Source organism: Pongo abelii, chromosome 18 (genome assembly GCF_028885655.2).
Source record: "Pongo abelii isolate AG06213 chromosome 18, NHGRI_mPonAbe1-v2.0_pri, whole genome shotgun sequence".
Lineage (NCBI taxonomy): Eukaryota > Metazoa > Chordata > Mammalia > Primates > Hominidae > Pongo > Pongo abelii.
The window spans coordinates 88,663,649-88,687,520 of record NC_072003.2 but is presented as its reverse complement, the minus strand read 5'-3'; the positions used below and the strand labels follow the sequence as shown (position 1 = coordinate 88,687,520).

At 49.0% G+C, this 23,872-nt stretch overlaps 1 protein-coding gene across 10 annotated transcripts in view; it reads right to left on the bottom strand.

Annotated features, from left to right (window-relative positions):
• Positions 1–23,872, bottom strand: part of ZNF778 (zinc finger protein 778) — a 67,251-nt gene that overhangs the window by 31,563 nt on the left and 11,816 nt on the right. For 4 of the 10 annotated variants that reach the window (XM_054534331.2, XM_054534333.2, XM_054534332.2 and 1 more), the window contains 6 exons: positions 14,519–14,674; positions 13,601–13,692; positions 12,592–12,718; positions 10,960–11,040; positions 9,821–9,897; positions 1,377–8,758 (listed from right to left, as the gene is read on the bottom strand). In XM_054534331.2, the coding sequence (XP_054390306.1) occupies positions 6,806–8,758; positions 9,821–9,897; positions 10,960–11,040; positions 12,592–12,718; positions 13,601–13,692; positions 14,519–14,543 (2,355 nt within the window). In that variant the 5' untranslated portion in view covers positions 14,544–14,674 and the 3' untranslated portion in view covers positions 1,377–6,805. Of the gene's footprint in view, positions 1–1,376; positions 8,759–9,820; positions 9,898–10,959; positions 11,041–12,591; positions 12,719–13,600; positions 13,693–14,518; positions 14,675–17,766; positions 21,022–23,872 lie in introns of those variants that run through there. The other 6 variants (XM_054534340.2, XM_054534339.1, XM_054534329.2 and 3 more) reach the window with 5 other exon arrangements.

Here is a 23,872-nt window from a genome sequence, read left to right as displayed (position 1 = left end):
CAACAAGAAACCCGGTCAATTGAATTGTTCTTCTGGAAGCACTGTGTCCATTTTCTCAGCCTCCTTCCAAGACTTTCACTCTGTAGCTTTCGGCAGCTTCATGGTGGCAGGTCTGGGCTTGGTTTTCTTTTCTTTCTTTTTTTTTTTTTTTGAGATAGAGTCTTGCTCTGCTGCCCAGGCTGGAGTGCAGTGGCGTGATCTCAGCTCACTGCATGCTCCGCCTCCCGGGTTTACGTCATTCTCCTGCCTCAGCCTCCCGAGTAGCTGGGACTACAGGCGCCCGCCACCACGCCCAACTAAATTTTTGTATTTTTTTTTTAGTAGAGACGAGGTTTCACTGTGTTGGCCAGGATGGTCATGATCTCCTGACCTCGTGATCCGCCCACCTCGGCCTCCCAAAGTGCTGGGATTATAGGCGTGAGCCACCGCCCCCGGCCTGGGCTTGGTTTTCTTTAGGTTTATCCTGTCTGGGGCTCATGGAACCTCTTTAAACTTGTTTTTATCTTACACCAAATATGAGAAGTGTTTCATCATTATTTCTTCAAGTGGTTTTACTACATCACACTTTCTCCTTTTCTTCCGGGATTCTGAGGTCATGAATGTTAGCCGTTTGGTATCATAACACTGCTCCCCAAGGCTGTTGCACATATGCTGAATAATTTAAGATTATAGTCTACACTTTTGAATTTTAGGTTATGACACTCTGGGTCTGTCAGTCCCATGGGTGATGGAGATACTGGTTCACCAGGCGAGTGACCTAGTCAGGTTCAGGAGGCAAGTTCTATTGAAACTGTGTGGGTCATGCTTCCCATGTCGATTCCGTCTTAAAGCCTACGCAGAACTGCTCATGTCTCTTCTGGGGCGCGGCTCATCCACCTACAGAGCGGTCAACCTCACAGGCCAGCTCCTAAGGCCGATGATGTGTTTGCTGCTGCAGGACTGCCTGGAGGCCAGGGCAAGTGAACAGAAAAACCAAACTTTGGGATTTTTTCTCTCACAGTGTTAGGACACCCGTTTCCACTGGTTGTGTGAAAACAGAAGTCAGCATGAGGCCCCGATCTGGAGCCTAGCGGATGCTGGTGCCAAGCTTCCGGGACCTCCCGTCCTTCAGAATTGTGAACCAAATAAACCTCTTTTCTTCATTAAAAAAAGAGGCCTTGCAGAAATTGTATGTACATAGTGGGAAAAATGACATTTTACTCTACAGATCCCATCAACAAAAATCAACTCCAAATGGATTAAGCAACTTGGGATAAAACATAGAAACTGTGGAAGCCAAAATAGTACAGCGTATTTAAGGCCTTAGGGGAAAAGAAATTTCTGATGAAGATAAAGGAAAGGTTGTATAAATTTGAGTATCCCAAAATTAAGAAATATTTTTCCTTTTTTTTTTTGAGACCGTCTCACTCTGTTGTGCGGGTGCGGTGGCGCGATATCAGTTCACTGCAATCTGTGCTTCCCAGGTTCAAGCGATTCTCCTGCCTCAGCCTCCCAAGGAGCTGGGATTACAGGCACGCACCACCACATCTAATTTTTCTATTTTTAGTAGAGATGGCATTTCACCATGTTGGCCAGGATGGTCTTGATCTCCTGACCTTGTGATCCACCCACCTCGGCCTCCCAAAGTGTTGGGATTACAGGCGTGAGCCACCACGCCTGGCAAAATCTTTTTCCTTAATGCACCATCACAAAAGTGGAAACAGGTGAAGCAGAAACCACTACAATCTTCTAAGTCACAAGTGGTGACTCACCTCACAACAGCCTCACTATTTCTAAAAAAGAACAAATATCAAACAAATCAGGAAAAAACAAGACCAGGTATTTCATCCAAAAAGGAAAATAGCCAGCGTAAGTAAAACCATGTTCATACTATCAGTAATGAAGAGAAGTGCAAACCAACACCCCAAGGAGATGCTGTTTCACAACCACTTTGGAAAAAATGTCACTCCCTAATCAGGTTGAACGAGTAGAGAGAGAATAAAACTGCCCAGGAGTCAACATGGCAGCTCTTACAGATAGTTCAAGAATCTCTGGGCTGGGTAAGACCTTGTCACAGACATGTGCTTAGGTAGAAAGACTATGAGAAAAACCACACCACTGGTGGGGCCTGGATGTGGACTCGTCAAGGTGAGTGAGTGAACACACACAGGTTCCTGACATGGAAAGAAGTTTATCACTCACAGTGTCAAGAGAAGGGGGCACATCACTCCAGGCAGGGCCCAAGGGGAGCTGCAGAGCTGGGCAGGAGGCAGAAGTCAGAGCTAGGGGAGGCAGAGGCCACAGGGTTTTCACAGGAAAGGCAGGACAGGGCAGGATGAAGACTGGGGCTGGCTAGTCTGCATACTTCCAGCAGGCCCAAGGGCAAAGAGCATGTCCCGCTGTCTAGTGCCTCATCCTGGGCTGACTTCAGGGAGGAGAAATACTGGCTTGGTGTGGTAGTTAGAAAAAGGAAGTGGCTGGAAATAAGTACTTGCAACAGTTGAGTTGCATACGCAGTGCGAGCTGAGTTGCATACGCAGTGCGAGCTGAGTTGCATACACAGTGCGAGCTGAGTTGCATACGCAGTGCGAGCTGAGTTGCATACGCAGTGCGAGCTGAGTTGCATACGCAGTGCGAGTTGATTTGCATACGCAGTGCGAGTTGAGTTGCATATGCAGTGTGAGTTGATTTGCATATGCGGTGCATGTTCCCAGCAAGTTGTTTACCATCTTTAGGAATGATCTAGCCCGGGAGGGATGGTCTAGCCCCCACAGCAAGACCCCAGGATGAAAATGTATCCTAACAAAAAACACAAAATAGAACATAATTAATACAATTGGTCCTTTAATATTTTACCTTATGCTGAGGAACCCTCAGACATCGGGAGTGGAGATTTTCACACAGGAGGGCATAAGTTGCCCTAAGCGACACAGAACATGTTCTGAGAGTAAGGAAGAGAAATACAGGCATCTGCATAAGCAGTACCTGCAGCCCTGCCCATAACCCAGTTTTCCATCATGCACGGTGTCTCTGTCTGTCTGTGTTGCTACGTATCTGAGGCTGTGGGTAACTTAGAAAGAAGCTTATTTGGCTCATGGTTCAGCAGGCTGCACAAGCACAGCACTGGCATCCGACCTGCTTCTGGTGAGGACTATTTGCTGTGTCAAACAGGGCAGAGAAAGTCAAGGGCAGTGAGCCAAACCCGAGGGATGGCTTGGCTTTATCACAACATGCTCCCGGTAACTAGTGCATTCCCCTACAAACCAATCCAGGCTTGACACAGCAAGAACGAATGGTATCCAACCATTCAGAGGGTACCCCCATGACCCAAACCCCCACCAGGCCCCCTCCCAGCACTGCCACACTGAGGGTCAAAGCTCAACATGAGAGGGCAAACCAATCACATCCACATCACAGCATATGGTATTACTCAAGAAAATCACTTTGAAATGTTGGGGGTCCAATGATAATATCCTCGAGGAGTTATAAAGGTGATAAAGGGATGAGTTTGACAATTATCAGGATGGCAGGTCTGTAGTTCTGCTGCAGGAGGGTATGAAGCAAACAGTTAGTACGTGTAAAGAAGAGGCTCTGTGTGAAGCCAAGTCAAGGCAGTAAGGAGATGAGATAGAAAGCTGCAGTGGAGGAGAAGGCACTGGGCAGACAGTGGCCTCCCGAGAGGCTGACAGGAGGCCGGTGCCTCCTGGCGAAACAAAACATTTTGTTATCAATTATTGGGACTTCACAGACACTACTAACTCCTACCAGATTTTCCCACAGGCCAGGGGTGCAGGGCTGTAGGTTTTGGCTGAGATTACACCAGGATCACGCGTTAGCGGACAGCAAGCTCAGCTCATTACAGAATCTCAAATATCGAATTTGTGCCTTAGGAATCCCAGTCCATGGGCATCGCTGCTGAGGAGGTTCTGGAGAAGTGCATGAAGTCACCTCCAGTGAAGGGACGGGGAGTCGTCGGAGGAGGTTCTGGAGAAGTGCATGAAGTCACCTCCAGTGAAGGGACGGGGAGTCGTCAGAGGGGTAGTCGTCTTAATGAGGTCTGGGCTGGGGTGATGCCTCCATCAGCAGTGGGCATATCAGGCAGGGTGATATCTGGGCTACCGCCTGCTCAGGATGCTGTCACTAGGAGTCCGAGCACCAGGATGATGCAGGGCTGGCATCACCTGTGACCCACAAGTTCTGGACTCAGGCAACTGTGAGTCAGTTCCAGCAGAGACCTGCAGGACTTATTTCAGCCAATCAGGATGGCATCTGAGACCAGTCCAGGAGCCGCTACAACCCCACAAGGTGGTTCACACTAATCTGATGACCTTTAGTGTCACTGCCAACAATTAAAGTTGGCAACAGATGAGCTAAATAGCCACACTTAATCCCACAAGAGAAACACGGCACAACCCACTCCTCTCCACAACAAACACGTAACATGAAGGTGCACAGGTCTGTCCATCCAGAATTTCAAACACGTGACATGAAGGTGCACGGGTCTGTCCATCCAGGATTTCAAACACGTGATATGAAGGTGCACGGGTCTGTCCATCCAGAATTTCAAACATGTAATATGAAGGTGCACGGGTCTGTCCATCCAGGATTTATTGTTCACCTCGTTGTAGATTACCTTTATACCATGGGGGTTCAACACCACAGAAACAGTCACCAAGCAGCTGCTGCCCTGATGGCCACAAAAAACATAACCCAAGATTGCTGCAGCCAGAGGACACACATTCGTGTCACTCACACGGAAGCCTTGCTCTGCCGCTGTGTGTGTTTAAGGGCCTCATCCAGGAAGCGCCAGTGACAGTGCCAAGTGCCATGGAACATCAGGACCAGCCGTGTCCCTGGTCTGTTTTCATGGTACACAAAGGGGCAGCACACACACAAGCAGCTCCTGCCCCAGAAGTGCCGGATCGCAGAAGCTGCCCCAGGAGTGCCGGACTGCAGCAGCTGCCAGGACCGCTCTGCATGCTGTGAAGAGGATCTGGAGGTCAGCAGGGACACTCAGGGCTCTCACCCATCCGGCACTGCCTGAGGTACAGGAATTCCCTCCTCCCCACGTGGCGGGTGGTGGCTCTCCCTCCACGGCCATGAAACAGGGACATCTCAGGGCACTGACCTCGCCCCTCTCTACTCTGCCCCTCCTCTCCCTCCACGGCCATGAAACAGGGGCATCTCAGGGCACTGACCTCGCCCCTCTCCACTCTGCCCCTCCTCTCCCTCCACGGCCATGAAACAGGGGCATCTCAGGGCACTGACCTCGCCCCTCTCCACTCTGCCCCTCCTCTCCCTCCACGGCCATGAAACAGGGGCATCTCAGGGCACTGACCTCGCCCCTCTCCACTCTGCCCCTCCTCTCCCTCCACGGCCATGAAACAGGGACATCTCAGGGCACTGACCTCGCCCCTCTCCACTCTGCCCCTCCTCTCCCTCCACGGCCATGAAACAGGGGCATCTCAGGGCACTGACCTCGCCCCTCTCCACTCTGCCCCTCCTCTCCCTCCACGGCCATGAAACAGGGACATCTCAGGGCACTGACCTCGCCCCTCTCCACTCTGCCCCTCCTCTCCCTCCACGGCCATGAAACAGGGGCATCTCAGGGCACTGACCTCGCCCCTCTCCACTCTGCCCCTCCTTGCACCCTGGTGTTTTATCTGAAAGGATCAGGTATGGGAGAGGAAAAAGGGCATTTTCATAAAATGTAGAGCTGTGTTATGCCCCAACCTTGGCCAGTGTGGGACCCTACAGGTGGGTCATGCCTAAGAGCATGACTAACCAACCAGAGCCTACGCTGCTCACACAGAATCACATCTGGATCCTCAAGACTAACCAACCAGAGCCTATGCTGCTCACACAGAATCACATCTGGATCCTTAAGACTAACCAACCAGAGCCTACGCTGCTCACACAAAATCACACCTGGATCCTCAAGACTAACCAACCACAGCCTGCGCTGCTCACACAGGATCACCATCTGGATCCTCAAGACTAACCAACCATAGCCTACGCTGCTCACACAGGATCACAACTGAATCCTCAAGACTAACCAACCACAGCCTGCGCTGCTCACACAGGATCACATCTGGATCCTCAAGACTAACCAACCAGAGCCTGCGCTGCTCACACAGGATCACATCTGGATCCTCAAGACTAACCAACCAGAGCCTACGCTGCTCACACAGGATCACATCTGGATCCTCAAGGCCCACTGTTAGCCAGGCTGCTACTTGGACACTGTAGCAACCAGACTGGAGGATTTCTACAGAGAACAGAGTCCTCACTCCAAGAATGATCAGTGCAGCATCATAAAGATTCAAAATATGTCTACAGAACCCCCAGAAAGACATGTCTCAAGTTAGCCCACAAGGTTTTAGGACACAGGGAAGCGATTCCTATCTTCCATACATTGACAACACTTCAAGTGTCAATCACCACGTTCACTAAAGGGTGAGGAAAGATGTAATGTAAAAAATGACTTCCCAACAATTCTCACCCTCCTAAGATTTTTCTCCATTGTGAGATCACAAGGGATCATCAAAGTACTGAGCAGAACAGCAACAACGCTGCTACGTATCACACATCAATAGGGTTCTCTCCACTGGATACCTTCCATATTTAGCAAGACCTCAGAGAACACTGAGGGCTTTCTCTGTGTCTGCTGCTGTAGGGCTCCAGGGTGAGTTCCTGCCTGCTGGGTTGTGATGAGATGCTGATGGCCCGGCCACATTCCTCAAGTCATGGGCATCTGGAGAACGAGAGATCTTTCATGTCTTCAACGTGAATGAGTGTAGCTGACAGCTTCCCCACATTCCTTACATTAGTAAGGTTTCTCATCAGTATGAATTTGAGCATGATGGTTAAGGCATGAGGAATTCTTAAAAGGTTTTCCACAGTCCTTACATACAAAAAGCTGCTCTTCAGTGTAAGTTTTTAAATGTTCTTTTAGTAGATAAAACCTATTGTATGCTTTCCCACATTCCTTACATTTATAGGGTTTCTGCCCAGTGTGAATTCTTCCATGTTTACGCAGGTGAGAGGAAGCACGGAAGGCTTTCCCACACTCGTTACACATATAAGGTTTCTCTCCTGTGTGAGTCCTTCTGTGTTCGATAAGGTGTGAGGAGGAAGCAAAGGCTTTCCCACACTCCTTACATATGTAGGGTTTCTCACCGGTGTGGGTTCTTATGTGCACGATAAGGTGTGAGGACGTGGTGAAGGCCTTTCCACATACTTTACATTCATAAGGCTTCTCTCCAGTGTGAGTTCGTATGTGCTCGGTTAGGCTCGAAGAAACAGTGAAGGTTTTCCCACAGTCCTTACATTCATAAGGTTTTATTCCAGTGTGAATCTGAACGTGCTTATTCAGGCACGAGGAATTTCTGAAGGATTTCCCGCATACTGTACATATAAAGGGCTTCTCCTCTGTGTGAGTTTTCACATGCTCATTCAGTAGATAAACCCTATTGTAGGCTTTCCCGCAGTCCTTACATTCATAGGGCTTCTCCCCGGTATGTGTCCGCATGTGTTTAGTGAGGCCTGAGCGCCCCGTGAAGGCTTTGCCACACTGCTTACATTCGTAGGGTTTCTCTCCAGTATGGATTCTCGCATGCTCAGTCAGGCTTGAAGAAACAGTGAAGGATTTCCCACAATCTTTACACTCATACGGTTTCTCTCCAGTGTGAGTCCTTACGTGCTCGGTAAGGCCTGAGGATGTACAGAAGGCTTTCCCGCAGTCCTTACACGTGTATGGCTTCTCGCCCGTGTGAGTTCGTATGTGTCTAGTAAGGCCACAGCGCACAGTGAAGGCCTTCCCACAGTAGCTGCATGTATAGGGTTTTATTCCAGTGTGAATTCGAACATGATTATTAAGGCATGAGGAATTTCTAAAATATTTTCCACAAACCACACATGCAAAGGGCTTCTCCCTCCTGTGAGTTTTTACATGTTCATTCAGTAGATAAAACCCACCGCAGGCTTTCCCACAGTCCTTACATTCACAGGGCTTCTGTCCAGGGTCTGTCTGGACGTGTTTAGAAAGACCTGAGCATCCAGTGAAGGCTTTTCCGCATTCTTCACATTCACAGGGCTTCTGTCCAGGGTCTGTCTGGACGTGTTTAGAAAGACCTGAGCATCCAGTGAAGGCTTTTCCGCATTCTTCACATTCACAGGGCTTCTCTGCAGCATGAATTCTTACATGTTGAGTCAGGCTGGAAGAAACAGGGGAGGCTTTTCCACATTCTTCCAATTCACAGGGCTTCTCCCCAGTGTGGACTGGCACGCGACTAGTAAGGTAGGCAATGTATCTAAAGGCCTTCCCACATTCCCTACATATGTGGGGATTCCTGACAGCATGCATTTCAACAGGTGGGGCACAGCCTGTGGAGTGAGTGAGAGCTTTCCCACACTGCTTCCATTTCCATGTTCCTTCTCTGTTGTGACTTCCCGCACGTGCCTGAAGGTATGACTGATTAAGGAATGCTTCCCCACAGTCGCTGCAGTCAAGAGATCTGTCCCGACTGCATGCTTGCTGGGAAACAACATTTGGAGTAGAGCTGAAGGCTTTTCCACACTGACCCAACGTGGAAAATTGCTCTCCAATTTTGAACAAGGTTTTCTGGCATAGAATAAAAAAGTCTTTTTCATAATGATTAGACACACAACTGTCTCCCGTATTTTGAGTTCTCACATGTGTGCTGAGGCCTGAGTGTTCACTGAAAGCTTCTCCACGCTGCGTATGGTCACAGAGCTGCCCTCCATTGTGGCTTCTTGCCTGTTGGTGAAGAATGAGTGGTGGTCAGGGGGTTGCTGAGGCTGATTCATAGATCTCACCCCGCTGAAGACAGAGTATGACGATGACGATTACAATTTTTGCCATTTTCATAACATGCAAGCAGCTCCTGCCCTGTAGACGTCTTTCATGTCAAATGAGGAACCCAACTGCAAGAATCCTGTGCCATCGGGACGGGCGCAGTGGCTCATGCCTGTAATCCCACAACTTTGGGAGGCCGAGGCGGACGGATCACCTGAGGTCGGGAGTTCAAGACCAGCCTGACCAACATGGAGAAACCCTGTCTCTATTAAAAATACAAAATTAACCGGGCATAGTGGCACATGCCTGTAATCCCAGCTACTCAGGAGGCTGAGGCAGAAGAATGGCTTGAACTAGGGAGGCAGAGGTTGCAGTGAGCTGAAATTGTACCATTGCATTCCAGCCTGGGCAACAAAAGCAAAACTCCATGTCAAAAAAAAAGAATCGGCCGGGCGCGGCAGCTCACGCCTGTAATCCCAGCACTTTGGGAGGCTGAAGTGGGAGGATCACGAGGTCAAGAGATCGAGACCATCCTAGCCAACATGGTGAAACCCCATCTCTACTAATAATACAAAAATTAGCTGGGCATGGTGGCACACGCCTCTAGTTCCAGCTACTTGGGAGGCTGAGGCAAGACAATCACTTGAACCCAGGAGGCAGAGGTTGCAGTGAGCCAAGATCATGCCACTGCGCTCCAGCCTGGTGAGAGAGTGAAACTTCATCTCAAAAAAAAAAAAAGAATCCTGTGCCATCTGCTCTAACTTCGAAAAGTCTGTGCGCACAAAACAGCTCTGCAATCTCAATACCTCATCACATGTGTGCTGATGTGTGTCTGAAGCACCAAGTTTCAAGACAGGATGAGGTCCTCCCAAATTCCGCACATTCAGAGTGTTCTCTACAGACAACCCCTGCCTGAGTGAATCCTGCTTCTCTAAATTCTCTCAATTTTGCTCATTTTCTATAGTGGAATTCCCAATCTTTTATGAGTGTGATAGATAAAAAAATCTCTCTTGTTAATCTTACCGTCTGTGTCTCATTTGATGCTCTGAACCAAGATCTATCCTGCCGAAGTGCTGGCCCTTTGGTTTTAAGTCGCCATTCTGAAAAGAAAAAAAAAAATGACCTAAAAACAATCAAACTCATTGGTATTTGCTTTCATATAAGACATGGCAGAAAAAAAAATAAAGCAAAGATAGATTTGAAGAGTTTGGCTATGTGTAAAATTTGGAATCATAGGAACTGGGAGTCATAATTTAGAAGATTTTAAAATACATTTGGTCCATAAAAAAGAAATGTGAGGTGAACAGAAACAGTATTATCAATGAAAGAAAGCAGGAAAGATCTGGACAAAGGGCATACATTAAAAACACAAACTCGGCTGGGCGTGGTGGCTCACACCTGTAATCCCAACATTTTGGGAGGCCGAGGCAGGTGGATCACGAGGTCAGGAGTTCAAGACCAGCCTGACCAACATGGTGAAACCTCGTCTCTACTAAAAATACAAAAATTAGCCGGACATGGTGGCACACACCTGTAATCCCAGCTACTCAGGAGGCTGAGGCAGAAGAATTGTGTGAACCCAGGAGGCGGAGTTTGCAGTGAGCCAAGATTGTTCCACTGCACTCCATCCTGGGCAACGGAGCGAGACTCCGTCTCAAAAAAAAAAAAAACCCCACAAACTCAAAGAACAAAAGAGCAGGTTTTTTATGAGATCACAGGAAAGGGAAAGTCCAGATCAGATGGAAAATAAGGAATTATGGGAAGCTCAGGATACCCAGAGCTTTTGAGTCCAACAGCCTCATGTTCTGTGCCAGAATGCATCTTAAAACGTGCACTCATGATCCTTCCACAGCCGCTAAACTCGACACTCAGGGTCCTCCCACAGCCGCTAAACTCGACACTCAGGGTCCTCCCACAGCCGCTAAACTCGACACTCAGGGTCCTCCCACAGCCGCTAAACTCGACACTCAGGGTCCTCCCACAGCCGCTAAACTCGACACTCAGGGTCCTCCCACAGCCGCTAAACTCGACACTCAGGGTCCTCCCACAGCCGCTAAACTCGACACTCAGGATCCTTCCACAGCCGCTAAACTCGACACTCAGGATCCTTCCACAGCCGCTAAACTTGACATCGACCAGGGGTGCTCTTCACACTTACTCACCTTGGAGAACTCTCCATCCTGCCCTCATCTCCTCTTCCTCCTCCAGCCAATAGATCACGCTGGGTTTGAACAGGTGATGTCCTGATCATAGGGAAAGAGACATCGATGGAAGAGGCTCAGGCAGGGGATGACAAACCTACCCATGAACAGAAACTACATTTCCTTTTTTTTATTTTTTGAGACGGAGTCTTGCGCTGTCGCCCAGGCTGGAGTGCAGTGGCCCAATCTCGGCTCACTGCAGCGTCTGCCTCCTGGGTTCAAGTGATTCTCCTGCCTCAGTCTCCCGAGTAGCTAGGACTATAGGTGCCCGCCACCACGCCTGGCTAGTTTTTTGTATTTTTAGTAGAGATGGGGTTTCACTGTGGTGGTCAGAATGGTCTCAATCTCCTGACCTTGTGATCCGCCCACTCTGGCCTCTCAAAAGTGCTGGGATTACAGCCCTGAGCCACTGTGCCCGGCCTCCCAGAGTGCTGAGATTACAGCCCTGAGCCACTGCACCTAGCCTCCCAGAGTGCTCAGATTACAGGCGCGAGCCACCGCGCCCAGCCAGGAACTAAGTTTCTTTTTTTTTGAGACGGAGTCTCACTCTATCACTCAGGCTGGAGTGCAGTGGCGCGATCTCGGCTCACTGCAACCTCCGCCTCTTGGGTTCAAGTGATTCTCCTGCCTCAGCCTCCCAAGTAGCTGGGACTACAGGCGTCCACCACCATGCCCAGCTTTTTTGTATTTTTAGTAGAGATGGGGTTTCACCGTGTTAACCAGGATGGTTTCAATCTCCTGAATTTGTGATCTGCTCGCCCTGGCCTCCCAAAGTGCTAGGATTACAGGCGTGAACCACCGTGTCCAGCCTCCCAAAGTGCTGGGATTACAGGCGTGAACCACCGTGTCCAGCCTCCCAAAGTGCTGGGATTACAGGCGTGAGCCACCACATCCGGCCCCCAAAGTGCTGGGATAACAGGCGTGAGCCACTGCGCCCGGTCAGGAACTACATTTTTTTTTTTTTCCTGAGATGGAGTCTTGCTCTGTCACCCAGGCTGGAGTGCAGTGGCGTGCCAGGAACTACATTTCTAAAGAATGCAGTGAAATTGTTTCAAAAGGGCTCAAAGTGCAAATACTCCATCCTTCTATGCCCCAAAGAAACTGGTTATCTCTGATTCCTGAAGCCCACATTCAGGCTTAAATATACATGTAAAAACCACAAGGACTCTTATTCAAATAGGAAATAACAGAAGTGCAAAAATAGATCTTCATTCACTTGGGAAACTACTACCCAGTGGTTCTCAGCGTTAGAGTGAATTGGCATCATCGGGAGGGCTTGTTAAAGCAGAGATGACAGGCCCACCCCCAGCAGACATTCTGATCCAACGTGTCACAGGTGAAGCCTGAGAATGCACGTTTCTAGATGAGTGACAGTGATGCTACTGACCCCAGGACCACATTCTGGAAACGACCACACTAGAACCCCAGGACCACATTCCGGAAACGACCACACTAGCATCAAGCCCATTAGCGCAGTCATTATATCTGTTACTTCCCATGGTACTCGGCTTTGCCATCACCAACCCTGGAACACAGTAAAGACACATCATGTACTGGTTCCACAGAAGTTGCAAAGGACAGTGGCAGCCTCACCTACTGAGGCCAGGTTCTCGTAGTTTTCCAGCATTACGTCTCTGTAGAGGTCTCTCTGAGACGGGTCCAGTAAAGTCCATTCCTCCTGGGTGAAGTCCACAGCCACGTCGTCAAAGGTCACCGAGTCCTAAATCATCACACATGACGGTTGGAGCCTTCCAGCGTGTCCATGAGTATTAACTGCAGAATGAGGAGGCGGGGCCCTACGCCGACGGGACTGTGAGGCCTCCTGCTGTCCACCCCATGGCCCAGTGGTCCCGGGAACCCTTCTCTGCCCACCATACGCACTGTCCGTCTCCTCCAGTCACACAGCCGGAACGGCACCTCTAACGTGTGAACTTCTCTCACCACACTCACTGGGCGCTCCCCTTGCCTTATGTCCCTCTCCTGAGCACACTACAAACAAGTGATAACTCGTGATGTGGAAGTAAGTTCCCAGAGAGGACACCTTCCCCTTCCATGTGTCAGAGCACTCAGCAAAGTAACAAACATGCATTTAGCACAAGAGTCAAAATAATGAGTAACGCTGAGGCCAGGTGCAGTGGCGCAACCCTGTAATCCCACCCCTTTGGGAGGCCAAAGCGGGTGGATCACCTGAGATCAGGAGTGCAAGACCAGCCTGGCCAACAAGGCAAAACCCTGTCTCTACTAAAAATACAAAAATTAGCCAGGTGTAGCGGCGGGCGCCTGTAATCCCAGCTACTTGGGAGGCTGAGGCAGGAGAATTGCTTGAACCTGGGAGGTGGAGGTTGCAGTGAGCCGACACTGTGCCACTGCACTCCAGCCTGGGTGACAGAGCGAGACTCCATCTCAAAAAAAAAAGTAACACTGAAATACGGGGAGGGTTTTCACAGTAACACCTGACCATCCAGGTTCTTCTCCCTGGGGGCATTCAACTAGGGACTCGGTCCTTGAGTGAGGCTGTGGAGACAAGTCTGCTCAGACAGAAACATGCCTATCTGCTGAATGACCAGTATGTTATTTTAAGAAAAATACAGTTTTGGCATACCTGATAACAATTTATCAGACAGCCAGCCACCATCCCTGCTGCCTGTGTCTGTTCTTCATGAAGGCAGATTGAGTCCCTAGGAACATGACCTCCTAAAAAACAAAGAAGGCAAGAAGGCGTGAGAACCCACAGCTGACCCTAATTCCATGCTCATGGACCCGGAAGTCATTCCATCCTAGCAGGGAATTCCCACGTACTCCTGCACACTCAGGAAAACACACACACACAGCCATACAGTGCCTCAGGAGAAAATACACACACACACACAATCATACAGAGCAAGGGAATTCTCATGTACTCCTGCACACTCAGGAACACACACACACACAGCCATACAGTGCCTCAGGAAAACACACACACACACAGATATACAGTGTCAGGGAATTCCCATGTACACCTGCACACTCAGGAACACACATACACACAGCCATACACTGCCTCAGGAAAACACACACACATAGGCATACACTGCCTCAGGAAAACACACACACACACAGCCATACACTGCCTCAGGAAAACACATACACACAGAGCCATACACTGCCTCAGGAAAACACACACACACACAGCCATACAGTGCCAGGGTAGTCTGTCTCGCCTGGTGACACAGAAGGTTTGTGAGCTATGCCGCCCATCAGGAAATGGTTAACAGGCTCCTATTGCAGATACGGAACTGTACGCCTGGAGAAACATGAGTCTTCATTTGCCCGTGGTGAGAAAACTCATGAAGGAGTTTACGCATCATCCCTCCCCAAAGCACACACACTGGGGCTGACCTACAGGCCAGCGTTCTCTGGCTCACTCCAGCAGCTGCAATAGGAACCCAGAGCGTGACTACTCAGGCCCCGTCCATGGGACTCACACCGTGTATCACGACCTAGAGCAGAGGCTCTGAGAAGGAGCCCCACCAGGACTTACCGTGGGCCAGGTCAGGGGCTGCCATCCTGGGAGGCTGACGGAAGCGTCTGAATACTCCTTTCCCGAAGCCAAGGCCACTGCAGGGCGGCTTGTGAATCTATGTGGAAGGTGTGGTCTCCATCCCTCCTGACCCAGGGATGGCTGGATCCCTATTTCCTAGCAACCATAATGAAGAAGCATTACTTCCCAGTTATCAAACCTCACGCATTAGCTTGTTTCTGCAGATGATATATGTGAAAGCCACTATATCCAGTTTACTCTGTTGAGGACTAGTAATATCCATGTCACCTACTGAAGAGCAGTATATGGGTCAGAAGACACAGCAGAAGCCTTATTTAATGATCAGAACAGCCATTCACAGATTTCACCCGTGTTTATACCTAAAACAGCCTGGATTCAGATAACACAAACTGGTCCACATCATCCACTTAGGAAGTGGTGAACCATGACGGTTAGCTGGTACAGGTTCGACCATCTCGTCACAGGTTTTTTTTGTTTGTTTGTTTTTGAGACGGAGTCTTGCTGTCACCCAGGCTGGAGTGCAGTGGCGTGATCTCAGCTCACTGCAAGCTCCACCTCCCAGGTTCAAGCAATTCTCTCACCTCAGCCTCCCAAGTAGCTGGGACTACAGGTGCCCGCCACCATGCCCAGCTAATTTTTTGTATTTTTAGTAGAGGTGGGGTTTCACCATGTTAGCCAGGATGGTCTTGATCTCCTGACCTCATGATCCACCCACCTCGGCCTCCCAAAGTGCTGGGATTACAGGTGTGAGCCACCGCGCCCCGCCCCGGTCTCGTCAGTTTGTACTCCTGAGTCTGTGGTAACTCCCCAGCAGGACAAAGGCAGGTCTAGAGCTGTACTTTCTTATTCTACCAATGAAGTGACTAAAACAGTAAAGTTTCACATGTCAGAAAAACACGTCCATTCTCCTTGTATAAAACTGTCCTTACTATTAGGTGTCTGAAACAGGGCGGGGGCAGGGTCTTTGGGCTAAAAGACCCACAAATGTGTTCAGTTTGTTGTCACCTGCACAGGCTCTTTTCCCTCCTTCAAAAAGGGATGTAATATTCAGTTCTCCACCTTAACATCATCCCCAGAGGACCTGACCCTCAGACTGCACTCATACACTATGTTGACATGAGGCTGGTTGGATACAGTGAACAGGAAATGAACACATTTTAGATACCTTCATATGAAATATACACAATAGAGGGCTTGGGATTCAGGGGCCATAGTTTCTACGAGTTCAGTAGTCTGGATTACATAAACACATCCCCTCCAATATGCACCTCCAAGTTACTGCACCTCATGACACCTATAACCAAAAAAGAGTTGGCACAACACTCTGCAGATCTTTTAATTTTAGGGGCAACGTATATAACAGCATTAATGCTCTACACAGTTGCCTGTAAGGCTGCCAGTGCCAAGTGTGGATCACTGCACGTTCAGGGTGCAGGACAAACTTCTTAAGCACTTGGTGGAAATGACCCAGCAGACCCACTGACACAGTGTCCATGGTAAACAGGATACCACTGGATGCCTCTGGCAAGCACTGATAAGACTCAGAGCACAGCCCTCTGGGATTTTAGAGTAAATCTACACCCTCTAAACGGTCATCTATGCAGCTGACCACTTACCTTTTGAGAAACAGGCTGGGGCTTGGAGCCAGGACAGAGTAGACAAGGAACAGCTAACATGGGACATGAGGTGACTAAGGCTGAACTCAGCCATCTGAGACCTCGTGGACCCAAAGGCATAAGGTGCTTGCTATCCGCCCTTTGCCAACCTCTCCTCTGAATTCAATTACAAGTTCATAGGAAGCAGCAAGAAATGGAGGAATATTTAAACGTATCACGAGAAAACAATACCAAAGTCAATATGACAGAGAGACCATAGGAGTTGCACTAGGTGAAAAGACATAAACGATGGGAACAGATAAACCTTGAAGGGCTCTTAGTCCCCAAAATACCCAACAGCGCAATGTTGGAAAAATGTTGAGAATCCTAGATATTACACAAAGTGGACAGTGGATGACCTCCTTCTTCTTATTATTTTTTGAGATGGAGTTTTGCTCTTGTTGCCCAGGCTGGAGTGCAATGGCACGATCTTGGCTCACCGCAACCTCTGCCACCCAGGTTCAAGCGATTCTCCTGCCTCAGCCTCCCGACTAGCTGGGATTACAGGCATGCGCCACCATGCCAGGCTAATTTTGTACTTTTAGTAGAGACGAGATTTCTCCATGTTTGTCAGGCTGGTCTTGAACTGCCGACCTCAGATGATCCACCCGCCTCGGCCTCCCAAAGTGCTAGGATTACAGGCGTGAGCCACCGTGCCCAGCGGACCTTATTATTTTTAATTATTATTATTATTTTTTGAGACGGAGTCTCGCTCTGTCTCCCAGGCTGGAGTGCAGCGGCGCCATCTCGGCTCACTGCAGGCTCTGCTCCCGGGTTCACGCCATTCTCCTGCCTCAGCCTGCCGAGTAGCTGGGACTACAGGTGCCCGCCACCACGCCCGGCTAATTTTTCGTATTTTTAGTAAAGACGGGGTTTCACCGTGTTAGCCAGGATGGTCTCGATCTCCTGACCTCGCGATCCACCCGCCTCGACCTCCCAAAGTGCTGGGATTACAGGCGTGAGCCACCGCGCCCGGTCTATTTTTAATTTTCTTAGGTGAAATACCAGTATTGTGGTTTCAGTAGGCTAATGTCCTTATCCTTAATAGACGCTTTACCAAGTATTTAAAGGTTAAGTATCATGTGTGCCGTTTATTTTCAACTTACTTACACTCAAATAATAGTTCACCATAAGGTTTATTTATTGGGGGAGAGAGAAAACATGGCCCAAAGCTAAAAAGGAGTAAAATGATTGCAGTGGATATTCCTCGTAGTAGATGTTCACATTTTTATTAGATTCAGATTTTCTAAAGCAAAACGTGAGAAAAAATACAGTTAGTCGAAACACGTTGTTCACCGTGGATTCGATCACTCCAGGACCAGCGGGATAACGGCCGCATCCCTCCTCCCCAGGGGCCGCGCCTGGAAGTCCCGGCGGCGAGGGACGCGCGCTCCCGCTGGCCCCCACGGGCTAACTTCCACCGGGAGCTGCACGCCCGGGGCGCTCAGGGGTCTACCTTATGCTTCGGCCCCAACGCAATGTGCCAGCAACAAAAAACGTCAAAGCCGAAGCCAGATTCTCACAGAAACTCGCCCTGTTCAAAGTGAAGAAAGCAGAGGGCCCCTCTCTCACCAGCTCCGCGGAATGCAAGCGCTGCCCGGGTCCACCGCGAGCGGCGGCGACTTTCCCTTCTGGAAGCGGTGCCGGGGGCGCAAGGCGCGAGGCGGGCGGGCGACCACTCCCGGGCCAGCTTCCCCGCGGACAGCCCGAGGACACGCGCGGAACTCCCCGGCGCCGGGACGCATCGCCGCAAGAACCCGATCAGCTGTCGGACAGGCGGAGGCGGGGCCGGCGCCGGCGCCGGAAGAGGTTCCGGCGCGTCTTTGGCGTCACTTCCGCCTCCAGCCTCCGGGCCGAAATTTTGGCCTATGGCGCGGAGAGGTAGTAGTTTCTTCCGTGAGGGTGCGGGAGGGCCCCGGGGCGCCCTCGGGAACCGGGCTGGAGGCAGAGACAGGCCCGGAGGACCAGGCGGACGTAAGGATCAGGCCTCTGGACGCAACTGCGGAGCCGGAACAGACCAGGAGGGCGAGGCTGGGCGGGTACAGCCAGAAGTGCTCGTCGCGAGCGCGGCCGGCGATTCGGCCACAGCCAGAAGCCCGCGGGTGCCGGGAGTGCTCGGTCTTCTCTCGATCGCTGCGGGGAGTCACTGGCCCCGTTCCTTATTATCTGTCTGATCATCACGCCGAACTCTTAACAGTTGATTCCATTGCATTTTCAATGTAGTATTTTTTTTTTCTGTAAATGTTCATCTATTTTTCCCTTCAAATATGCGTTTCTGTTATTTTTCTAATGTACCGTAGGGGCCAAGACCACCTATACTACGTTGCAAAATAGAACTGATACCAGGAGTTCTCCCAAGGTTCATTCAGAAATGTCACACGATTCCAGTAACAATACGAAAAGGGTTTTTTTTGGAACCAGGCATATTGATCCTGGAGTTCACATGGAGGAACAAACGTCTCATAATGAAGACGACACGGACAAACAAGCGCAGTGCCCGACAGATATGAAAACAGCCTCTGCCATTAAAACTGTGTGCTACTGACACATGAAAGGAAACAAATGGAATATCCAGACATCAACCCAGTAACATGGAAATTTGGTTCATAAACATAATTTCAGAGCAGTGAAACAAATATGCAGTTTATAATGAAAGGTGCTAAGACAAATGGTTAGCCGTCTGAGAAATGATGAAATTAATTCTGGACCTCACAGGGATAAACTCCAAACGGATCAGGAATCTAAATGTGAAAAACAAAACCAAACCACACGTGAAGTGTTCACGTGATTTCGTGGCTGATTAAGAAACAAGATGTGCCCAGGAAGTGGCAGTGGCGCACAAGTTTGACAGGTTGGAGGGTGAGGGAGTCTCACGCACCATGAGATTATCCACAGGCTTCAAATTGGGGGTCACTAAGAAAAGAGAAAAAAATGGGCGTGGGGGGGCGCGCAGAGAACTCCCAGAGAAGAAGGAGATCAGACGGGGAGGACTGACGTGACTAGATCACGTTTCTCACCAGCCTGACAGGTGTCTGAGTCACAAAGCTCTGAAGGGCAGCAAGGACTTGCAGTCTTTAGAGCCCCAGGATTTATCTTATCTATGGCTAGCAGAGATTGGACATAATTTCACGAAGTATACAAAGCAACCACATCGTAAATGGTTCAACACTATGCGTGTTTGGGATGTGTTTTATTTATTTATTTATTTTGAGACGGAGTCTCCCTCTGTGGTCCAGGCCGGAGTGCAGTGGCACAATCTTGGCTCCCTGCAACCTCCGCCTCCCAGGTTCCAGCTATTCTCCTGCCTCAGCCTCCCAAGTAGCTGGGATTACAGGTGCCCACCTTGTAATTTTTAGTAGAGACGGGGTTTCACCGTGTTGGCCAGGCTGGTCTCGAACTTCTGACCTCAGGTGATCCGCCCACCTCGGCCTCCCACAGTGCTGGGATTACAGACGTGAACCACCGCAGCCACCATGCCTGTCCTTGGGATTTTTTTTTTTGTTTTTTGTTTTTTTGAGACGGAGTCTTGCTTTGTCGACCAGGCTGGAGTGCAGGGGCACAATCTCGGCTCACCGCAACCTCAGCCTCCCGGGTTCAAGTGATTCTCCTGCCTCAGCCTCCAGAGTAGCTGGGATTACAGGCACATGCCACCACGCCCAGCTAACTTTTGTATGTTTAGTAGAGATGGGGTTTCAGCATGTTAGCCAAAATGGTCTCGATCTCTTGACCTCGTGATCCTCCCTCCTCGGCCTCCCAAAGTGCTGGGATTACAGGCGTGAGCCACCACGCGGATATGTTTTAAGTAACTGAATGTATTAAAATTTGACTTTGGCACTAGCAGGCTATTGTGAATAATGTTGCTATGACCATCGTGCACAACAATCTCCTGGATCCTTGTTCTCAGCACTTTTGGATATATATGCAAAAGTGGAACGGCCGGGTCACACGATAATTCTGTCTGATGTTTTGAGAAACCACCGTCCTGTTTTCCAGAGTGGCTACATCATTTTGTGTTGCCATGAGCAGGTGCACAAGGTTCCAACTTTACCACATCCAACCAACACCTCCCTCCTATCTAATGGCTAAGAGCTGTCACCACCGGGGTAACGTGATCTCACTGTGGCTTTTGTTTTCATTTCCCTAACGTTTAGTTGTGCTGATCATCTTTTCATGTTCTTATTGGCCATCTGTTATCTTCTTTATTACAAGTCCTTTTTTGAATTAAATTGGTTTTGTTATTATTCTTGAGTTATAGTTCTTAATAAACTGAATATTAATCCTTAATCAAACACATGATTTGCAAATATTTCCTCCGATTCTGTGGGTTTCCTTTTCACTCTCATGATTGTCCTTGGATGCACAAAATTTATAATGTTGATGTAGTCCAATTCATCCAGTTTTCTTCAGTTGCCTGTGTGGGTGATTTCATAACCAAGAAATCATTTCCAGTTCCAGTGCCATGAAGTTTTTCCTCTATGTTTTCTTCTAAGAGTTTTATACATTAGCACTTACATTTAGGTTTTTGATTCATTTTGAATTAATTTTTATATGTTGTATAAAGTAATGGTCCAGCTCCACTGTTCTGCATGTAGATATCCAGTTTTCTCCAGCACCATTTCTCCCCCAGGCTCTATTGAGGTATAACTGACAGATTTAAAAAAATCACATATACTTAAGGTGTGCAACATGATGATTTGATATATGCACACACTGTGAAATGACCATGAGCAAACAGATTTACACATCCATCCCCTCACCTAAGCACCTTCTTTTGAGTGTGTGGTGAAAATAGTTAAGATCTACTATTTTAGCAAATTCCAATCATCATACAGTACAGTATTATTAACTAAAATCTCCATGCTGTAGATTACATCCCAGATCTTACTCATCCTTTAACTTAAAGTTTGTACCATCTGACCAACATCTCCCCATTCCTTCCACCAACCCCATCCTCTGGCACCCAACGTTGTACTCTCTGCTTCTGGGAGTTCAGCTTGTTTGGATTCCATCTGAGGTTACATAGGATTTCCTTTCTTTTTTTTTTTTTTAAAAAAAGGCTAAATAATATTTGTGTGTGTGTGTGTCATAGTTTTGTTTTGTTTTTAGAGATAAGGTCTCACTCTGTTGCTCAGGCTGGAGAGAGTGCGATGGCACAGTCATGGCTCACTGCAGCCTTGAACTCCTGGGCTCAATCATCCTCCTGCCTCCGGATCCTGAGGAGCTGGGACTACAGGCATGCACCTCCACACCTGGCCTTCTTTTTCAAGATTGGTTTAGCTAATTGAACTCCACTGAGATCCCATATGTGCATTTTATTTCTTTTCTTTTTTTTTTTTTTTTTTTGAGATGGAGTCTTGCTCTGTTGCCCAGGCTGGAGTGCAGTGGCACAATCTCGGCTCACTGCAAGCTCCGCCTCCCAGGTTCATGCCATTCTCTTGCCTCAGCCTCCCGAGTAGCTGGGACTACAGGCACTCGCCACCATGCCCAGCTAATTTTTTTGTATTTTTAGTACAGACGGGGTTTCACTGTGTTAGCCAGGATGGTCTCGATCTGACCTCGTGATCTGCCTGTCTCAGCCTCCCAAAGTGCTGGGATTACAGGCGTGAGCCACCGCGCCCGGCCCTCATTTTTTTATTTATGTTTTTTGAGATGGAGTCTCACTCTGTTGCCCAGGCTGGAGTGCAGTGGCTCTACCTTGGCTCACTACAACGTCCGCCTCCCGGGTTCAAGCAATTCTGCCTCAGCCACCCAAGTAGCTCAGATTATAGGCGTGTGACACCATGCCTGGCTAACTTTTGTATTATTAGTAGAGACGGGGTTTCGCCACGTTGGCCAGGCTGATCTCCTGACCTCAAGTGATCTACCATGTTGGCAAGGCTGTACTCCTGACCTCAAGTGATCCGCCTGCATTGGCCTCCCAAAGAGCTGGGGTTATAGGAGCGAGCCGCCGCACCCCGCCTGTGCATGGTATTTTAAAGCTGATTTGGGAAGTACTTTAACATCACTGCTGTCGTATTCTGCTGGTCACAGAGACCAACCCTACTATGATGTGAGAGGACTACACAGAGGTATAAATCTCAGGAAGCAAGAATTACTGGGGCACATCATCCTCCTGGAACAGAGAAGAATTTGGCAACATCCAACAAAACGACAGGTGCAATCCAGCAATCCTACTTCTCAACATTTTTCCTGAAGGCAAATCTCTTAACAATTCAAAAACGCCTTAGATGACCAATTGCAGTCAAGTAGTCGGGTAGCTGAGTGTAGCGTGGTGCATCCAGCAGTGGAGTGCTACGCAGCTACGGAGTTGAAGGTCTCTATGAGCTCCTATGGAGTGATTTCCAAGATACACCATTAAGTGAAAATGTAAACTGCAAAACAGTAGCTACAGTAGGAAACCTTTTCTTTAGAAAAATAGACTGGGCGCGGTGGTTCACGCCTATAATCTCAGCACTTTGGGAGGCTGAGGTAGGCGGATCATTTGAGGTCAGGAGTTCGAGACCAGCCTGGCCAACATGGTGAAACCCCGTCTCTACCAAAAAATGCAAAAATTAGCTAGCCATGGTGGTGCACGCCTGTAGTCCCAGCTACTCAGGAGGCTGAGGCAGGAGAATCGCTTGAACCTGGGAGGTGGAGGTTGCAGTGAGCCGCGACTGCGCCACTGCACTCCAGACTGGGCGACAGAACGAGACTACATCTCAAAAAAATAATAATAATAAAAGGAAAATAGACAATAAAATATACATGTATATTTATCTCTTCATGTTGAATACGAGGAAATACAGATAAGATTATTCAGAAAATAATAACGCACAGGTTGAAAAGGATGGTAGGATGAGAACAAGGTGGAAACGATGGGGACAGGGAAGGATCTCTGAAGATAACATTCTGTTCAGTCCAAACCGAGTTATTTCTTTACATTCTTAATTTTAAAAAATCAACATAGGGCCGAGCGCGGCGGCTCACGCCTGTAATCCCAGCACTTTGGGAGGCCGAGACGGGCGAATCACGAGGTCAGGAGATTGAGACCATCCTGGCTAACACGGTGAAACCCCGTCTCTACTAAAAATACAAAAAATTAGCCGGGCGTGGTGGCGGGCGCCTGTAGTCCCAGCTACTCAGGGAGGCTGAGGCAGGAGAATGGCGTGAACCCGGGAGGCAGAGCTGGCAGTGAGCCGAGATTGCACCACTGCACTCCAGCCTGGGCCACAGAGCGAGACTCTGTCTCCAAAAAAAAAAAAAAAATTAGCTGGGCATGGTGGTGGGCATCTGTGATATCAGCTACTCAGGAGGCTGAGATAGGAGAATTCCCTGAACCTGAGAGGCGGAGGTTGCAGTGAACTGAGATTGCACCACTGCACTCCAGCCTGGGTGACAGAGTGAGACCCTTGTCTCAAAAAAAAAAAAAAAAGCAACAAAACCCAACAGGGATAGAGGGACACATAAAATGTAATATGCACAGAAACAATCAAACTGAACTTGGTCTAGAATGAGTAACAAAACCGTGTAACAGGAAACACAGTAAAGACTGAGCTTGGCGGGGCCCAGTGGCTCACGCATGTAATCCCAGCACTTTGGGAGGCTGAGGCGGGCGGATCACGAGGTCAGGAGATTGAGACCATTCTGGCTAATACGGTGAACACTGTCTCTACTAAAAATACAAAAAATTAGCTGGGCG